General features: G+C 36.4%; 3 protein-coding genes across 4 annotated transcripts in view; 1 reads left to right on the top strand and 2 right to left on the bottom strand.

Moving 5' to 3' along the window:
* Nucleotides 1-8175, top strand: part of LOC107873648 (protein NPGR2) — a 12067-nt gene extending 3892 nt beyond the window's left edge. The window contains exons 2-6 of the mRNA XM_016720581.2: nt 607-887; nt 976-1228; nt 2962-4175; nt 5685-5838; nt 7422-8175. Of these exons, the coding sequence (XP_016576067.2) occupies nt 630-887; nt 976-1228; nt 2962-4175; nt 5685-5838; nt 7422-7732 (2190 nt within the window). The 5' untranslated portion in view covers nt 607-629 and the 3' untranslated portion in view covers nt 7733-8175. The remainder of the gene's footprint in view (nt 1-606; nt 888-975; nt 1229-2961; nt 4176-5684; nt 5839-7421) is intronic.
* On the bottom strand, nt 6470-7079 carry LOC107873650 (60S ribosomal protein L23-like). Its single transcript, XM_016720583.2, has one exon. It carries the CDS (start codon nt 7069-7071, stop codon nt 6694-6696), a length of 378 nt encoding a protein of 125 aa, XP_016576069.2. The 5' UTR covers nt 7072-7079; the 3' UTR covers nt 6470-6693.
* A 4849-nt stretch (nt 8176-13024) lies between the features above and the next one.
* LOC107873647 (multiple organellar RNA editing factor 2, chloroplastic) lies at nt 13025-17978 on the bottom strand. Of its 2 annotated transcripts, XR_007056335.1 has the most exons (5): nt 17336-17969; nt 14989-15086; nt 14828-14893; nt 13311-13609; nt 13025-13190 (listed from the first exon to the last, which is right to left on the bottom strand). XR_007056335.1 is itself a non-coding variant. In XM_016720578.2 (4 exons), the coding sequence occupies exons 1-4, from the start codon at nt 17836-17838 to the stop codon at nt 13467-13469; spliced, it is 810 nt and encodes a 269-aa protein (XP_016576064.1). In that variant the 5' UTR covers nt 17839-17978; the 3' UTR covers nt 13025-13466. The 2 variants fall into 2 exon arrangements, 1 of the variants encoding a protein (XP_016576064.1); XM_016720578.2 differs by having other exon boundaries at nt 13025-13609; nt 17336-17978.
* Nucleotides 17979-20099: the final 2121 nt, after the last annotated feature.

The following is a 20099-nucleotide window of genomic DNA, read 5'->3' on the forward strand; positions in this document are numbered from 1 at the left end:
GGTAAAGTCGGTTCTAGTAGAAATTCTTAGTTATGAGTTCCTTAACTGTCATCATTATTGTGTTGTTCCGAGTTTAATCTCATGAATATGATGGTGGTTATCTGAATTGGACACAGACTCAACTAGTTAATATATTGGAAGTTGAAAAAATATTTTTCCGTTGTTTCTTTTCTTTGCTTGTGATTTAAAGTAGAATTTTATCGATTATTAGGAGCATTAAGGGACAAAGAAAGTGTATAATAGGGGCTCTCCCTTTAGAACTATTCTAGAATTGTGTGTCATTTCGGGTTTGAGTTTAGAACCACTTTGGCCTAAAGCTTCTTTGCTTTTTTGGATGGGGGTGGAATGAGGGGTTCTTACGAAGGGTTGTTCGGAACTATTTCTGGGTTTTAACAGAAATTTTAACGATCGACTACGATCTACTAATAAACATGTCGAGTTTTTAAGTTATGATGAACTTGATGTGAATTCCTTTATCTTTATGGATTGATTATCCATGATTTTGAATTATATTAATTATCACAATTCAAGAGCACTGAAAGTTCTAGTGACCTTTTGGCAAACGAGTTATAAATTCATTGTTGTTGGTGTTGCTTGCTGTTACAGCATCATGAGTGAGTTCGTACAATATGGAGAATGATAATTGGGTCGACAAGCCGGGGAAGGCACGGACAAGTTTGAAGTTGAGGAAGATGATGAAGTGCTTCTGCTCGGGAGAACAATTACAGATAGATGACGTGGTTCCATCCCCTGACTCCCTTGCAACTAAGGATTACACAACAAGTCTCCAATCATCAAGAACCGGAGAAACTGAACAAAATCTAGATACTGGCAATATTGAAGAAGCTGAGTCATCTTTGCGCGAGAATGGTGCTTTGAATTATGAGGTACCAATCAAAAAAATACATTGCCATGTATTAGAATTGGTACGTATTAGAATTATTCATCTGGCAGTTTAACTATATCTACTTATAGGAAGCAAGGGCGTTGCTCGGAAGATATGAGTACCAAAAGGGAAACATAGAGGCTGCTCTACATGTGTTCGAAGGGATAGATATTACCTCAGTTACTACTAAAATGAAAGTCACCCTTGCCAACAGAGCTCGAACTCAAAAGAGACGTTCGCAGAAGTATGATACACCACCAATGTCCATACATGCTGTGAGTTTGCTCCTGGAAGCAGTCTTTCTTAAAGCAAAATCATTGCAGGCTCTTGGGAGGTGTAAAGGTTAGACTATATTCATGCAGTCTTTCAGTTCACTTTTTGTAACGAACATTATTTCTTACACAAATATAGGAAAATGAATCATGACAATTCATATAGCCGAACCCGACAAGCCTAGCATTGAGATGTAGCAGTAGTTGTAATGTCTTTGCAAACATTTTGTCTTCCGCTGGGATTTAAACCTGAGACCTCATGACTCTCAAGTCTCAAACACTTCATTGACCACTAGGCTACACCCTTGGATCGAGTAGGATTATCAGGATTACATTTTCAATTTGGATATGAACTAAATTAAATTGGGTTTTTTATTGTTTTTGTTATTCATGGAATATGGCTGATTATTGATGTTGAATTCGATTTCCAGTAGGCATCTTAGGATTATTTCAATTTTGTGAAATTGGGGCTTCTTCAATTACTTCCTTGCCCTGCTCCCCCATGGTGTTTCTTGTTTGGGAAAACAGTGTACTAATCCAACCGTGAATATTAACTTATGATTTTATGAAAGAAATAGTTTTTTCTCAAGTTACTTCCTCACTCCCAACCTCCTTTTTTCTTTTAGGAAAACGTGTGCTATCTAATCTTTTTAAAGGTGGAACCATTAGAAATTTTTATTACAAAACGTGAGAAAACAACAAATATTGTTTGGTTTTGACTCAGAAGTTCAAAATTGAGGGGAGCTAGGGGCATTTGGGTGGGGGTGGGGTCCTTATATTTCATCACGCCAAGAAATCTATCTTGGAAAGAAGTGTACTTAGTTCAGCTACAGATGGCTATCTTATTGCTATATGAAAAAATTGGGCTTTTTTTGCTTATAAAGTGATGAGGTAAATTTGGGATTTCTTTTCTTGTCAAATTCCTTATGCAGTTCAACTTTTCTTTTCTTTTTTTTCCTTTTCATTTGAACTTGTGCTCTTACTTCACAACGAGTGAACAAATTGTTGTTTGATGAAACAACTAAGTTAAAGTAGGAGTGGCTTTTCTTCTTTTTCATTGAAAGGGTTAAAAAGTATATTGCATGATGAGATTTCTAGATATTTAGCTGATACCATAGCTCTTAAAAGTTGCTGCTGTTCATGAAATCAAATTGCAGAATTATGGAGGATTTAGTCAGTGCAAATGATTTAAGTGAATTAGTTGGGAATTAGTTGCAGAATTGTGTGATCAGGAGGTCACGGGTTCAAGCCATGGAAACAGCCTCTAGCAGAAATGCAAGGTAAGGCAGTGTACGATACATCCTTGTGGTGGGGCCCTTCCCCGGACACCGTGCATAGCGGTAGCTTTAGTGCACCGGGTTGCCCTTTAGGAATTCTGGAAAACTCTGTTAAAAATTTGCACTTGCTCTCTTACATTATGGTATCCATCCTTGGGGTCTTCCAGGGGACAATGTGAATTATTTTCTCTTTTTGTTGATTGCTTGTGCTTGATGAGTTCACTGTTTGGTCTTATTTATTCTTTTAGATCACGTTTTAATTTCTCGGAAATGATCTGGTTAAATTCAATGTTTGGCTTTTTTGTCAGATATCTGACTTGTGGGGTAGTATGAGACTAGTGTTCCCTGCTTCTGAGCAACCTTACTAGCACACATCTTTCCTGAGGCAGATTTTGTACAGTTTTACTATGCCTTGTCTATATGCGATTGTGTACAAAACACGATAAGGAATTAGGTGAAACCGAAAACTCAGAAAGTGCAAGTTTATGACATCTTTATCTGATGCATTCTCCAAATATTTTTGCAGAGGCTGCTCAATCATGCACTGTTATTCTGGACATTGTTGAATCTTCATTACCAGAAGGCTTGCCTGAAAAATTTGGTGCTGATTGTAAATTGCAGGAGACTCTCAGCAATGCTGTCGAGCTGCTTCCACAATTATGGATACTTGCAGATGCTCCGAAAGAAGCAATTATGTCATACCGTCGAGCTCTTCTTTGTCAGTGGAATCTTGATGTCCAAACTAATGCAAATATTCAGAAGGAGTTTGCGATTTTTCTTCTATACAGTGGAAATGAATACATACCCCCTGGTCTCAGATTCCAAAGGGAAAATTCATTTGTTCCAAGAACCAACATTGAAGAGGCCATTCTTCTCTTGATGATTTTATTGAGAAAGGTTACTCTACAAATTATAGGGTGGGATACTTCGATTTTTGACCATCTCTCATATGCATTATCTATCTCAGGTGACCTACGGGCTCTGGCTAACCAAGTAGAAGAGTTGCTTCCTAGGAATATAGATCTGCGTGAAAGGCATCATATTTTAGCTCTCTGTTATTATGGAGAAGGAGATAACATCACCGCCCTGAACTTGTTGCGGAAACTATTGAGTAGTGCCGAGGATCCTACTTGTGTTCCAGATCTCTTACTGGCTTCAAGAATCTGTGCTGAAAGCTTAGAATGTGCAGAGGATGGCGTAAAATTTGCTCACAGAGCTATTGAAAGCTTGCAAGGTAGATGCAGTCAGCTTATGGGTGTTGCAAACTATGTCTTAGGTCTTTCACTTTCAGCACTATCTAGAGCGGTGATGACAGATACTGAGAGGGTTAGGATACAATCGGAGGCACTTCAATCCTTGGAATCTGCTGGGAGATTGACGAAGATGAATGACTCCAATGTCCTTTACCATCTTTGTGTAGAAAATGCGGAGCAAAGGAAGTTGGATACTGCACTTCGTTATGCAAGGTTCCTTCTTGAATTGGAAGGTGGTTCTACTCTGAAGGGGTGGATGCTGTTGGCTCGGGTGTTATCAGCTCAAAAACAGTTTCCAGAAGCTGAAACTCTCATCGATGCAGCTATAGATCAGAGCGGAAAGTGGGATCAGGGAGAATTGTTGAGAACCAAAGCTAAGCTCCAAATTGCACAAGGCCAAGTGAAAAATGCTATAGAAACATATGGCCAGCTTCTTTCCGTTCTTCAGGTCCAGAGAAAAAGCTTTGGAGAGGAGGGAAATCTCAAGGTAAGTCAATTGTCCTTATGAGGTGAATGAACTATTTTCTAGAATGCATCATACTTGAAAAGCCCTTGGTGGGGTTGCAAATGATATAACTATAATATCTATGTCAAATTAATTGAGTAGAATTCGAGCTGCTTCTTAAGGAGCATTTGTTGATAAGGCAGCTGACAAGCTAGAAATGAAGGTTATCGTAAGATGGATTAAGGCAAGTCTGCTCTTATTTTGGCTCCTCACATTTTCCTTCAGATATATGGTTCTCTCCCATCCCACACACCCTAGCAGTGACCTCTATTCAGCGCTTCTGTCCGCGGATTGACCTTCCTATGACGACCTCCTTCAAGATAACTCATGCTCTGCATCTAGTTCACCATCTCCTACCCAGCCAATGGAGCATCCCCCTTCCTTGTATATCCCTTTACTGGCACCCATAACCAGCCATTGAGCTCCCCTTGTCCTGCACGCTTCATCCTTGATTCCGTCCTATATGGAAAACATCCCCCCACTAACCCAGTTCATGCCACAATTATGACTCTACACCACTCAACGGCTTACTTGGCGTCACCAGCAAGATGCATTTTACCAACGGGAGGAAAAAAACTTTTGTTTCTTTTTTTATTTTCCCATGAAAGAAGTATTTTCTTGGATGTACAAAATTTGCCTAAAATTATGGGAAAGAAAAAGATTCAGCCAATTGTCGGAGGAATACACTTCTTTTTTGTTTTTCTGGAATTAAGGTAAATGCAGCAGAATAAGAGTAATTGTGGCACATAGTTGCTTCATAAAGGTGAACATCTCCTTAGACTTCACAAGATAGCAATTACGATATCTAGTTTGGACAGGAGTATAAATGTCCACCTTCTGTTTTGGAAGAAAGATATAATTATCAGTAATATATCATCTTCCATTTCCAACCCTTCACAATAAAAAATGAAACATTCACTATTTGGGGGTGGAAGGTTTGGGGTAGGTTGGTTTTGTTCTTTCTTTGCGTACTTTTACAGGTAGAGGCATTTTCTATATGTTGGCTATATTCTCCCTGTGTTGCTGATAAGTTTTCATTATATGGAAGGATTCAAATTAACTCTTTAGTTGCTTAGAGAGTTGGTGGTAGGTGGAAATTATCTGTCACTTGTCAGTCAGTTAGATTCTTACCGTAGAATGGAGTTGTTTCAGGTTAAAAATTTTATTTGAAGTTCCATTGAAATAACTTGACCATTCAATTGATTAGCTCTTGCTTGCCGGTTATTTCGTCCACCAATCCATAACAGATTTCTTTATAATTTATTGACAATGAGGTGTGCAAAGAGATTGTTGAGAAAGAGATCATGCTACCTGAAAAGCCAAACATGCCTAAAACTTTTGTTTTTTAATGTGCAACTTCGACTCAACTAACCTTTTTTCTTACAAATCTCTTTCTGTTTTTGCGTTCTTCCCTTTTCTACCTCATGTTTTGTTTTATTTTATTTTGGAGAAGAAAGAAGACGTGATGTTTGATGTTCATTTTTGTAACAGAAGGAAAGAGACTACAATAGAAGTATGGAGCTGGAAACCTGGCATGATCTTGCTTCTATCTACATTAAATTATCTCGGTGGCCAGATGCAGAGATCTGTCTTTCGAAATCCGAGGCCATCAGCTGTTACTCTGCTTCTAGATTGTACATTTCTGGTAGATATATTTCACTCATTATCTCCTCATGCATTTGTGCTTACTATCCTAACATGTTCATGTATCTAAGTGCTACGTTTTACTGTTTTAATATTCATGAGAAAGCAAGATAAAAGGTTATTATAGTCTCTATTCAATATGGAGTCAATTAGCTATGCTCGGTTTTTCGTTGTTGCTATCAGATAATCTACACCAGATATGAAATTGTGAGTAGAATGTTGATTAGTTTCTTCCTTGTCACAAGTCACCCTGGTTGCGCATAGATGGTTGTTGGTGGATGAACCTACCTCTATTCCACCAATTTCTTCTACGTAATTAGTTCTGGCTTCAGACATCAGGAGTCATCTTTGAAGTTACAAGGTTTTGTTTATATAGCGATCACATTCAGCTATTGGCTAGAAGGTCAAAATACTTCCAATTCTAGTTCCTACCATGTACTCAAAACTTCTACAATGTTTCTAGACAAGACATGGCGCAGTTTCAGCTCACCGACATGACCTTAGATAGGAGGTTGTGGAGGACCCGAATTAGGGTAGGAGGTTAGTGGTGAGTAGTGTGTTGTCTTGCTATCTGAGTAGTCGTAATATTGCTCTTGTAGTTTCGTATCCTTCGATTTCTCTACTATCTGATGTTTCTTTTTTTTTTTTTTTTTTTTAACTGAAATAGTAATGCACTTCTACATAGATGAAAAATTTTGGAGTACCGCAAAATTCTCATAGCCAGTTGCAGTAACAGTTCTTACCAAGACAACGGTTCCCTCAGATATCCAAAAAATTAAAAATGAAAACTCTCAGTAAACACAAATTTAAAACTTAGACGATGGCGTTGGCAGCACTTGCAATCCTGGGCCATAGATCAGCACTCTTTACCAATAGGACCAGTAATGGCAGAACCCTTCATTTCACCCTTGGGGTTCACAATTACACCAGCATTATCTTCAAAGTACATGAAAACACCATCCTTTTGGCGCCACGGCTTGCGCTGACAAACAATGACATCAGGCATAACCTTCTTCCTGAGATCAGGCTTACCCTTCTTGACAGTAGCCATGACCATATCACCCACACAAGCTGAAGGCAACCTGTTAAGCCTTGCACCAATACCCTTCACCGAAATGATGTACAGGTTCTTTGCACCAGAGTTATCGGCACAGTTAACAGTTGCCGCCACTGGCAAACCCAACGACATCCTGAACTTGTTCCCAGCGGAACCTCCACGCCCTCGTTTCGACATTGTTGGACGGCGTTGTACTATCTGATGTTTCTTGTACTTCAATTATCTTATTGTTTTGTTGTGTTGTGTTACTGTTCAAAATGCTTTGGTATGCTCTCACTTTCGTTTATTCTCTTTCTGGACTGCTTGGGCTGTTTTTCTTGAACCGAGAGACCAGTGGAAACAACCTCTCTACCTCTGAGGTAGGGGTAAGGTCTGCGTAGTCTCTACCCTCCCAGACCCCACTTTGTGGAACTACACTGGCTGCGTTGTTGTACTCTATGCTGAAACATGATGAACATGCTTCTGCAAACTTTACGTGTAGCTCGTGTCAAATAGCTTGCCTTTTTTATAACGGAGTATATATGCAGGCTTGCTTCATCAGTCGAAGGGCCTATACAAAGCTGCACTAACAGACTTCACGAATGCTCTTGCTGTTGATCCAGACCACGTGCCAAGTCTAATATCAACCGCGGTGGTACTTAGGCAGATAGGTAACCATTCTCCTGCAACTGTCGAAACTTATCTGAGAGGAGCACTGCGACTTGATCGGATGAATGCTTCTGCATGGCATAATCTTGGTCTGCTTTACAAAGATGAGGGATCAGCAACAGAAGCAGCTGAGTGCTTTCAAGCAGCTTCGTCACTGGAAGAGACTCAGCTTATTGAACCCTTCAGATGACAACATGTTTGCGCATACTTTTCAACAGATCGCTCAAGTCTTAACCTTGGTCTAACTATCACGTTTTCATCCCTCGAGCTAAGATCTTGTCGTTTAATGACACGAGGGAAAGACTTGAGCATGCTTCTGACGCTCAAGTCCCGGATGCCTCCAAATGATTCAGAACAGAGATTTCGGTCAAGAGAGGAAGTTAGGAAGATAGAGTTCAAACGGTCGGCTCTTATCAACTTGCTCTAGTACATGGCATTATACTAAAGTTTCTTGCCTTTGGAATGTACAGATAGTCCTGAAACTCACAAGTTTATGATACATAATAAAGTTTTCCAAACAAGCTCCTAGTGCTGCTGCTTATTATCATTGATTTTCTGTGTAGTTTTTACTGTTAATACGAGACAATAAGCAGATTTTAAGTGGTTCGCGAATCAGTTTTTACTGTCGATAAACCTCCGAGTTGGTTGTCCTTCTTCGTCACTTGATTACTCTGTGTATAAAACAGGTTACTAGTTTGGCTTGTCTTCTGTGTCATGTGAGCCCATGCCTTATGTTTCTTGTACTTCAATCATTCTATTGTTTTGTCATGTTACTGTTCAAAATGCTTTGGTATGCTGTATTTTTGTTTATTCTCTTTCTGGGCTGCTTGGTCTGTTTTTCTTGAGCCGAGGGTCCAACGGAAACAACCTCTCTACCTTTGAGGTAAGGGTAAGGTCCAGCGGAAGCATCAGTGGACAGTGATGCTTACTGGTATAAGTATCTCGGTTAGTAGTCCTGATCGACATGTACTCAGGGGCGCCGGTGGTGGTAGGCTCATTGCAGCCAGCCCTGTACAGGTAGTGAAGTTGCTCTTGTTAATATTGAACTTGCTCATAGCATATTTGGATTCTACGAGTCTCTGTTTCAATTTGTTTGTTTTACTTACTTTTTTATCTGTTTAATAAAGAGTTTCACTTTCAATATTTATCAACTCTTTACACTGAACATCCTACGTGACGTATTAGTCGAGATTCATATGTTATTTTAGAAAAATATTTTTATCTATATATAATAGATATTGAAATCCCTTCGACTAGTCCGTATATTTACTTCTAAACCCCCCTCGGTAAAAATTCTGGCTCCAGCACTGGTCTTTGTCCTTATATTGATGTGCTGATCCTTGTCCTAACAAAGATCTGATCCTCAAATCAATGTGAAAAGAAAATATAATAGTATTTTCACATGAAAAAGTTTAGGAAGCTTCCCGGTGCTTCAATAAGAATCTGTTTTCCACCATGCGTTAATGAGGAAATCATGTTTATAACATAAATTTCTCATCGATTTATAGTGGGAAAACCCTCTATTTCTAGTAGTGTTTTGTTTAATTTCTTTTCACTCGTATAATTTAATAGAGAGGGGGCAAATTATTAAAAGATAAGAATAGAGTCCTAGTGCATTAAAGCTTTCGCTGTGTATTTTCTCGAGAACTGGTTCGATGAAAAATGAATGAGAAAATCATGGTTATGACATAAATTTCTCATCGATTCAGTGGGAAAAACCTTTATTTTTAGTAGTTTTGATTAATTTCTTTTCACTCGTATAATCTAGGAAAATTTCTTTTCACTCGTATTTCTTTTCAGATGAACACCCTTCGTCGAAATTTTTTTTCAAGTATATAGGTTAAATATAGATATTTATGGTTATATACATGTTGTTGCACACCCTTGACAAGCTAGAGAAGCATAGTCCAGTAGTCAAGAGTGTGCATTTCAGCATCAACAACCCAGGTTTGAACCTTGGCATCAACAACCCAGGTTTGAACCTTGGCAGGTGCAGCAGTGCTTTGTTTTCTTTGTTTTTTAAACTGTTCTTTGCCCAAAGAAAAATATGAACTCCCTTAACCAAAAGTCTGGCTCCGCCACTGTATCAGGGGCTAATTATGTATCTTTACAAAGGAAAAAATGTATCTTCATTGGATGTATTATGTATCTCTATATATCCAAAATCGAAAAAAATATATCGGGAGCTAATTATGTATCTTTACAAAAGAAAAAGTACATTTTCGTTGGGTGTATCGGGAGCTAATTATGCATCTCGACTAACCCACATCGAGATTATCATTAATTATGTAAAATATCAAAATTTTCTATAATTAAGTTTAAAACTGTCGAGATTTATATTGTTGGTTATATAAGCTAGTAGAGGGGGCAAATTATTAAAAGATAAGAATAGTGTATTAGTCTTACTACTCATTTTACAATATCCAACCTTGCAAAAAAGTGTCATCAGAATTTTTTTGTTTGGTTCGAATTTCGAGAATCTAACAAGATTTGTTTTACTGTTATTTTATCATATATTATTAAATATTATTGTGACTTATAATAATTTTTATATAATTTTTAAATATGTTAATTTTATTTCAAAAAAACTTAATGATTTCATGTCTAAATCCACTATTAACTAAGTGTGTTTAATACATAGATGATGATAACTCAAGATAAAAAAAGGAAGCAACTGATAATTGGGATGTAAAACTTGTGAAAAAATGATATTTCTGAGTATTAGTTTTACCACTTGCTGCTAATTACATTGAGAGTGTTAGATACCAAAACAAACATAATAATAAGTAATAGCCACCAAAGATTAGTGTAATTACTCTTTCATCTTTATTCAGACATCTTTGAAATTTAACCTTGAATATGGAGTCGTACATCTTTGACAAGTTGGACTTTTCGACACAAATTTAGATTAGCAGGCATCAGAGCTAGAGGGAGCACTAAGAAGGACTTTCGTCGTGAATCGAGATTAGCGGGCTCCAGAACATGTGAGAGCACTAAGTAGGACTTTCAGGCACGAATCCAAAAATAACAACAATAAATCTTACAGCTATATTTTACTATGTCGATAAAATGTGTGCTTTCTAAAAATCTTTGGGATGGAAAGGCCGGTTCTTCGTGGAGTAATAGGGTAAGGAAATACGAGGCAAGTTGGCTTATTATGCTTGTCTGGTGTCTCTCGCGTCCCTGGACCTTCTCAGTTAAAATTCAATGTAACTCCACAAGTGGAGTCTGAAGAGGTAGGATGTATGTATGCCAAAAAATCTTCTCGTTTTAAATTAAGTATGCGTTTAATATGTTAAAACGTTACCTTGAATCTTATGGTCTTATACATGTGAGAATTAGAGAGTTACCCAAAAAAAAAAAAAAAAAAAAGATTAAAAAGGATTGTAAACATAAAAGAGTGTACAATTTTAACAAATTTTGGAATACATAACCGGACTACTTGTTTTTAACTATAGGTACACAAAAAAAAAAAGGGAAAGAGTGCTCAAGAATTAAGTAGGACAAGGACATGAATTTCTTCTTTCCTCGTATCTTCAACATAACGGAATCTTCAAGTTGAGGGTTCCAAGCGATATCGATAATTAACGGAATCTTCAAGTTGAGGGCTCCAAGCGATATCGATAATTTTTAGTGAAGAAATATGGCCAAAATCAGACGTAATCTCTTCCAGCTTACGACATTAGTCGCTTTATCAACTTCAAATATTTGAATGCTCTTCAGGGTCAATTCTTTAAGTTGGACAGTCTCATTATTGTTGATAGTGAGTCAGATATCAAAGGAAAGTTACACATCCCAATTTTTTAAAATTCAAAGAAAGTAAAAATTTCACCACCAATTTGTTGCTACCAGGCTCTGTCATTTGAAATTGAACTTTCAAAACCTATTCAGTTGAAATCCAATTTTGGGAATTAATATTGCTCTGTTGAACAATCCCATCATACCTTGCGACAAAATACAAGGTGTTAAAGATTGCGAAACCTTTTGAAAATATCCTTCAGTGTCTTCGAACAGGAAACCTTGATTTCCAGTAATATTCTCTAACTTGTATAACTTCGAGTCCTCCGTTATAATTACTAGTTCATTTGTATCCAAATAAAAAAAAAAAGAATCACAAATTAAAGAAAGAAATACTGTCCACATCTCAATAAAATTAGTGGTCTAAAATCAAATTTTAATTCGATACTTTAAAAATATACATATAAAATAATAAATAAAAAATTAATGTTGCTTTTTCATAATTGTTGTTTTTAGTATATTGTGATATTTCACATATAGTAATATTATTATTTATAATAGAAAGAATTGATTCAAGATAATAATACATTAACCATGCGTTTTCAATACATTACTTGGATGTTATTGTAAATATATTATTTATTAGTATAAAGATTTAAGTAATTTAATTCAAAGTTTTAAAATATTTCTATTAAATGTTAATAGTTTTTTTTACTATATTCAATATTGTCAAAAATTTTTTTATAAAATTAACCTTTACAGTTTTTTTTTTAGGCTTTGAGATTTTGAGAGACTAAAGTAAGGTGTTACTTTTACTAGCCTCACCCTTGAGCCACCATTCTATCGATGCTCAACACTCACAACTTTACAAAATTTTGAATCCTCAGCAATAGTAAGAACCTCAAATGATTCAATATGCATATTTCATTCAGCAAAGAATCTTTCGCCGAGCCAGACTTTTGGTTAAGGGCGTTTATATTTTTCCTTGGGCAAAGAACTGTTTAAAAAACAAAGAAAACAAAGCACTGCTGCACCTGCCAAGGTTCAAACCTGGATTGTTGATGCTGAAATGTACACTCTTGATCACTGGACTATGCTTCTCTAGCTTGTCAAGGGTGTGCAACAACATGTATATAACCATAAATATCTATATTTAACCTATATACCTGAAAACATTTTCCGACGAAAAATGTTCATCTGACCACCCTTCGTTGGTTGTGGCTCCACCACTAAAGAAGCCTCAAGTGTCTTATGTGACATGTATCATAAATTTAACTATAAATGTGAAAAAAGTTTAACCCAAAAAGAGGAGAAAAGTTAATAGAAGAAAAAGGATTTTGTAACCATTTGCTTGTTGTCAAGTTGAGTACATTCAACTTTGGCCAACTATTTTCACAGAAAAAGATTTGTATCTTGTACTAGTTGTTAGTATTTTGTAAGGTAAGTCGGAAACAGTCTTTCTATCTTATAAGATAAGGTTTGCCTACGTTATTCTTCAGATTTCACTTGTGAAAATTATTCTTTTCAGATTTCACTTGTGGAATTATACTGATCATGTTAGTGTTATATAATTGTTATTATTTATATTTTTAAAATTATTCATGAAAGGAAAGGGAAGGCAAATAGTTTATACATTCATAGCTACCGTTTCACAAGCTCTAAAGAAACAAAATATTATCAAGCACCCTTCGCTATTTTAATGTTTAATTTTTAATTGTCTTTTCTTATTAACTGAAACCCAATAAGGATAAAATGGATATAATGTCATTAAATAGTTGTCAAATAAGGAAACATGACATTCTTTTTAGAAAGGACGAAAAAGAAAAAGTATGCCAAATAAATTGGGACGGAGGGAGTAACTACTATATCAGAATACAATCAAACAAGACTAATCTTTACACATGAATGACCTTGCATGAGACACAAACTTGTTCCAACTAATACATTCTATGCCAAATAAATTGGGACGGAGGGAGTAACTACTATATCAGAATACAATCAAACAAGACTAATCTTTACACATGAATGACCTTGCATGAGACACAAACTTGTTCCAACTAATACATTCTTTTTTCCTCAACTAGGATAGATAAATAAGTTGGGACTACTATCACGTAGAGCCCCGACTTGTTTGGGATTGAGGCGTAGTTGGTGTAGTAGTACAAAATCACACTGGAAGTCGGTCTTCACCGCGTGTTCTCACGGCGCCTTGTGTAACGTGTTCGGTCATTATATCTGGGTCTGTCTTGAGCTCTTTGGGGTACTGGCTCCACTCTCCTTTGTCTTTCAGGTGACCTTTGAACGATCTCCCCATTCACAAATAGCTCAGCTGGTATTCATCAGATTAGAGAAGATGGTTAGGGATCTCGGAACATGTAAATATTTTCTAAGTCCTTCAATCGAAGTTGTGTGGACTCTTCACTTCTGATGCCGCACCCGTATCGGATTCTCCAAAAATGCACTACTTTTGGAGAATCTGACACGCGCCCGTTGATATTTTTGAAGAGTCCGAGCAACATGGGTTTCAATTGCAGCAAACCATGTCTAGTACACTTAATTGTCAGGTCACACACCAAAATACTCAAGAAAAGAACCAAATGTGCTACAAACATATGAGCATAAGCCATAAAGTATAGGAAAAGTTGTTCGAGACATAGTTGATTGATTGATTAACCATAGACAAAACGATCTCCTAAACATGAATATATGACAAGGAGATACGGACATGCGAAAAGAAGCTTGTTTGTTGTCAGTGTTTATTTGTTTATAAGTCAACAATCTCAGCACAAAATCGTAAGAACTGAAAATGAGGAAAAACAAACGAATGAATTGCAAGCATTTTCTTTGTAAAGATCAATGAAGATACTGATGACAGTTCAAGTGTAATCAAGAAAGCAAACGAAAGGAGGCCAGACATGCACATATGTAGGATTGGGGGTGGGGATGCGGGAACCAATTATACACGGGAGAAACAACTAAACACGAGTACCCAAATAGTGAGGCGTTTCTTCTCCTCTGAGATGAAAAAATCTGACACTTCTTGAGCTTGTTTTTACTTGCGAAAACACAGTACATCATCAGAAGTAGCCTACTATTATCACCGGCAAAGTAATCAATGATTATCAAGAGGATCTAGTAGATTACCCTTGGAAACCAAGGTTCAAATCCCAATAGAGACGAAAAACACGAGGTGATATCTTTCTAACTGCCCAAGTATTAGTAGGCAGAGTTACTCGGTACCTATGCTAGAGGGAGGTACCACGTAATCGTTAGAATAGTCGAAGAGCACGCACGCCATGGTCTGGACATCACCATTATCCAAAAAAGAAAGAAAAGAAAAGAAGCAAGGATTACAACTTGGAGACAAATTGCGAACCACTGGAATCACACCCAAAACTGTTATCCAACAGTAACTCATGCAGGGCAAAGGGGACATCTAGCCATGTAGGATCTACCACTAAGGTATGAAGACAAAATATAAATTACAAAGCAAAAGTTCCTGTTTTGCTTCTTAAAATAGGTATGTCAGCAGAGGAAAAAGATGTACCTCCATAATCCTTGTTCTCAGGATCAACATATGAATCTGGTAGGACAAAGAGAACACCAGGCAAACCTGTACAGATTTCAAAGAACAGTCTTTAAGAAACATGGTAACTAGCATAATTGAACTTTCGCTAACGGAATCAATAGATTGATCCACACACTAACCTTCAAGCTTATTTGATGTCTCCTCATCAATCTCACATCCAAAACCGAAGTATCTTTCGCAGGAAACGTTGTATATCTTCTTCTTGGCCTCTTCTTCACTATTTAACCACGATAGAGGAGAACTGGTAGATTAGGATTTGCAATATCCAGAAAAACAACACTTACCTTATTCCAGAAAAAGAACAGCTAAGTGAAGTGCAAATCCAAGATTACAAATCAATAGTTGCAGAGTATCACTACTTAAATAATCTAACTGTTCATTTTTTCTGTATAACCGATGATGGCCCATGGCGTACACTTTGAAACTCGGTGGACAAATGGAACTATCCCTCTTATCTTTCTCCACTTTTTTCTGTATAACCGAGAAATCGCCAAGGGCCTATTGCACACGGTTCAAAATTTGGTAGATAATGAGCCTCTCCTTCTACCCCTCTCCACTTAAATACCAGACTTTTGCCCACAATGCCACAAGTTTTGAACCCATAACGTGCATTTTACCTCACACATTACAAGCTAAGCTCTAACCATTGAAGCCCTAAGGGCAATCTATTTGTTTCACTTAACATACTGATGTTGACTAACTACAGAGTTTGAGATGTTAATTTAACTTCTATACTCCGTATGTTAACAATGATTGAATAAAATATTAAAGCAATGGTTGAAAAAAGAGAAAAAAATACCACATCAAAGTTAATAACCCAACAAAATTACAACATATTGTTATACCAATGTATCTCACAAGTGGTGTTTGGGAAAGGTAGTGTATACGAAGACCTTATCCCTCCCTTGGAAGGTATAAAGGTCATTTCCAATAGACTTCGGCTCAAGGAAAAGCATTTCAAACAATTGAAAAAAATAAATAACTGATGTGAAGAAGTTGTGGCATAAGAGACTTAAAAATAGCAAGACAAACATTCTTAAAAGGAACAGTATCTAAAATAAAATGACAATAATCGGGGTACAAGAAACAACAAAAAGTAGGGATCTTTCTGAGTAGATTTATTGTTTACTTTTTCTGGCCGGTATATATTAAACATCCATCGACTATTTTTAGGCTAAAGGGCAGCTCGGTGCACTAAGCTCCTGCTATGCGACCACCTGAATTTCTACAAGAGGTTGTTTCAGGTCACATGGGTGCAACTTTACCCGTTACCTCAAGGCTTCCCTTCTAAAAAGTACCACAAATCAAATAACAATAGTTCAACAGTACACTACAATTATTAGGATGAAAGAATAAGCGAGACAACATTCGACTACCGACTAACTTTCTACCAACCAAACTCTCGAATTAAAGGCATGAAAAGAAGTTGTGATAAGCAAAAAGACGGAAAGGTTATGATGAGCATCTATTTGAGTCGATTATTTCCAAGATCTAATTCCAGTTTTTTTCACATAAGAGACGGGGTCGGTGGGCAAGTGAGCTGATCTCGCCTTTGTTGATCCGCTTTAATAGACCTTCCAACAACTTTAGCCAATGTTTGTATGTAGCAATCAACCAGTTGTTGCTTACTAGCACCTTCACCACTAGGCTTATCCACTAGTCTTTCTTTGATCGCAACATTTTCATATATCTTCTAAATATTTTGAATTATCAATCATTGTGACTTGTAATACTATTTACTCAGTTTCCAAATATATAAAGATTTCATATTAAACTGTTTGACTCCTGAAAGTCGTGCCACATAAATTGCGATAGAGGGAGTATTATACACATGGCGGACCACCTTTTTTTAGGCTAAACACTCAACTAGCTACTAGCTTTCTAGCAACCAAATTATGGAGAGAACGAAAAACTACCTTCCAATTAGCTAGTTTAAGAAAAAGAAAAATTACAACTTATTGTATTTCATAACAGTAATTTTTAAATAAAAGGTGGTCCGATGCACTAAAGCTCCCGCCATTTGCAGGGTCGGCGAAAGCCCCACCATAAGGGTGTATCGTACGCAGTCTTACCTTGCATTTCTGTAGAGGCTGTTTCCAAGGCTTAAACACGTGACCTCTTGATCACATGGCAGCAACTTTACAAGTTACTCCAAGGCTCCCTTTCTACAATGGTTTTAAAATATTTAAATTTTAGTTTTAAAATATTAAATTAATCTAATCTAATTTAGCTAGTCCGAGTATGGGCTCCACCAAAAATGGATATTGTACGCAGCCTTACCTTGCATTTCTACCGGAAGCTATTTCCAAAACGTGAACCCGTGACGATCACATGCCAGCAACTTTACCAGTTGCTCCAATTTAGTAATATTAATCTAATCTAATTTAGATTTGAAATTTAGCCAAATCAAACTTTCGAAAAGCGAAACATGACAGATTGAAAAGGAAGGAGGAAGGGAGGGAGTACCTTCCAACAACTTTAGCCAATGTTTGTATGTAACAATCAATCATCTGTTGTTTAGTAGCACCTTCACCACCAGGCTTATCCATAACAATAAGCCAATGTTCATAATCACATCCTGGGAATAGTGGAGCCATCTCCGTCGGTGGTCGTTCGCCGCCGTAGTTCGACCCGGAATTCAGTGGCGAGTATGCTGACCTGTTAGCTTTGCAAAGGACATTGCTGTTGACCCGACCCGAATTCGGCGACCCTGCGTATGTGGACCGGTTAGCTTTGCATACTATTGTGTTGATCCGATCCGAATTCGAGCTGTCAGCTTTACAGGCGGTAGTATTGACCCGACCCGAATTTGGTGACCCGACCCGGATGGAATTGGGGATGGAGTGACGGCGGAAGGTGGGGGGATGGACGGTGTTGACCCGACCCGAATTAGCGAAGAGTTCGCCGGAGGTCGACGGGAAGGGAGCGGCGGAGGCGGCGGCCATTGTTGTGGCTGTTGTAGTGAGCATTGTTGCGATAGAGAGAGGATAAGGGGACGGTTTAATTGGGTTTAAGAAATTATAACAACTATTGAAATAATCAAAATAATTTTTGTTTATTTTTTTAGCTTACAAATATTTTAAACTTAAAAACACAGTGTCACCAATCACACCACGTAAAAAAAATATAAATAATATAAATACCAACCCTTTTAAAATTAATTACATTATCTCTCACTTTTTTAATTACTTTACTCTCTCTCACTTTTTAATTACTTTACTCTTTCTATTTATATACATAAAATAACCGACATATACATAACATTCTGTGTATATGTTGGAATTTTTATAATATCTTTAGGGAGTTAAGATTTTTTGTTATATTAGAAACATAAGTTATGCATTTATGTAATTTAAAAAAAAAAATTGAAACATATCCAATCTACATCAGCATCTCATTTACGAAAATTAGTTAAAGCTACCTCGAACTGTTTGAAATTAAACAAAAATATCCTTCTATTTGTTTTATCACTCAAAAATACCCTTCTATTTATTTATTTTTACTCACAAATACACTCCAAAGCGCCTTCCTCTTCTTCGAAAGAGATCATCAAGTGTAGACGCAGTTTCTAGAACTTTATTAAAATCGACATTGATTCAAAATTCTCCAATAAATTTGTTAATCTATTCTTCTGCACCGAAAGTGATAAAGGTAAACTGAAGGAGAGGGAGAATCTTAGTGCTAATAAGAGAAGTTTAGAAAGTTACGGGGTTTCGGAGAACAAATAACAAAGCAATCATTGTTACAGATTCCGGCGAACAAATAACAAGGCAAACATTGTTTGATTGGAAAAAAAGAAAATGCACTGTTTTCACCTTAAATTATACACAAAATTGTTGAGACACTCGAACTTTAGGAGGGTCCTATTATCTCCTGAACTAATTAACACGATTTTAATTAGTTTAGGGGGTAATAGGACCCTCCTAAAATTCAGATGTGTTTCAACAATTTCGTGTATAGTTCAAGGTAGAAATAAATCATTTTTCCATTGAAAAATTATAAAGTAGCTTTGATGAAAAAAGTTACAGTTGTTTGATTAAATTAAAGGAAGAAGAATACATGAAGAAAATCACTGTTGCTTTTCCATAGGAAAGTCCAAAGAAGAGAAAGAGAGACAAAATGATTTGAGGAGTAATTTTGTAATTCATCGAGTTAATGCACGTGTTGAAGTCTTTGTAGGGCTAATACACAAAAAATAGGTGGTATTAGTAATACATACCGTAATACACAATAAAATGTATAACTAATATATGAATTAGTTATACGTAACATGAGAAAAATGTATCAAAAAGTTATTAATATTACACAAGGCTAATACATACATTATTTTTGCTAATACACTATATCAAACGATCCTTTAGGCTCACGGCTCACAAATACCCATACTTTAATGAAGTGACACCTATTATATTGTGTGAAAAAATTACTCTCTTCGTCCTATTTTATGTGTTGCCATTTTTTTTTGGTCCGTGCCAAAAAGAATGTCACATTTTCATATTTAGTACTCACTCCGTTTCAAAAAAACTGATTTACTTTCTTTTTTAGTCCGTTTAAAAAATAATAATCCCTTTCCTGTTTTGGCAATACTTTAATTTCAATTTTTCACGTGACATGTTTAGGACCACAAAATTAAAGAACATTTTGGTACATTTGACACAACTTTTATTTAATGCCACAAAATTCAAAAGTATTCTTTATTTTTTAAAACTTTGTGCCAAATTAAAGTAGATAATTCTTTTTAAAACGGAGGGAGTAACTATTTAATGACATTATTTCAATTTTATCTTCATTGGGCCCACTTAATAAGAAAAGCCACCTCAAAAATAAACAATACAATGACTTTAAGAGGGGCAATTTTGTAAATTTTACAATGTCATCACTTATTTCTTAAATTTCGTGTCCGATTAAAAGGCGACACATACTAAATAAGGAATATGACATTCTTTTTGGGACCGACCAAAAAAGAAATGACGACATATAAAATGGGATGAAGGGAGTATAATCTTATCGGATTATCGATTTAACCATTAACTAAAATCTTAAAATAAAAAATCGAACCGATAGCCCAACAAAAACTTTTACAAAACCCTTAACCCAATATCCCAATACCGATAAATCAATAACATTTTTATTGGTTTGATTTATCGGTTGAATCGATTTTTACGCACCCTTACGTGGCCCCCACCTCTGACTTGGAACATAAATGACCATTTTTTTCATTTTACAAATG

The sequence above is a fragment of the Capsicum annuum genome, chromosome 6 (genome assembly GCF_002878395.1).
Source record: "Capsicum annuum cultivar UCD-10X-F1 chromosome 6, UCD10Xv1.1, whole genome shotgun sequence".
In the NCBI taxonomy this organism is placed as follows: domain Eukaryota; kingdom Viridiplantae; phylum Streptophyta; class Magnoliopsida; order Solanales; family Solanaceae; genus Capsicum; species Capsicum annuum.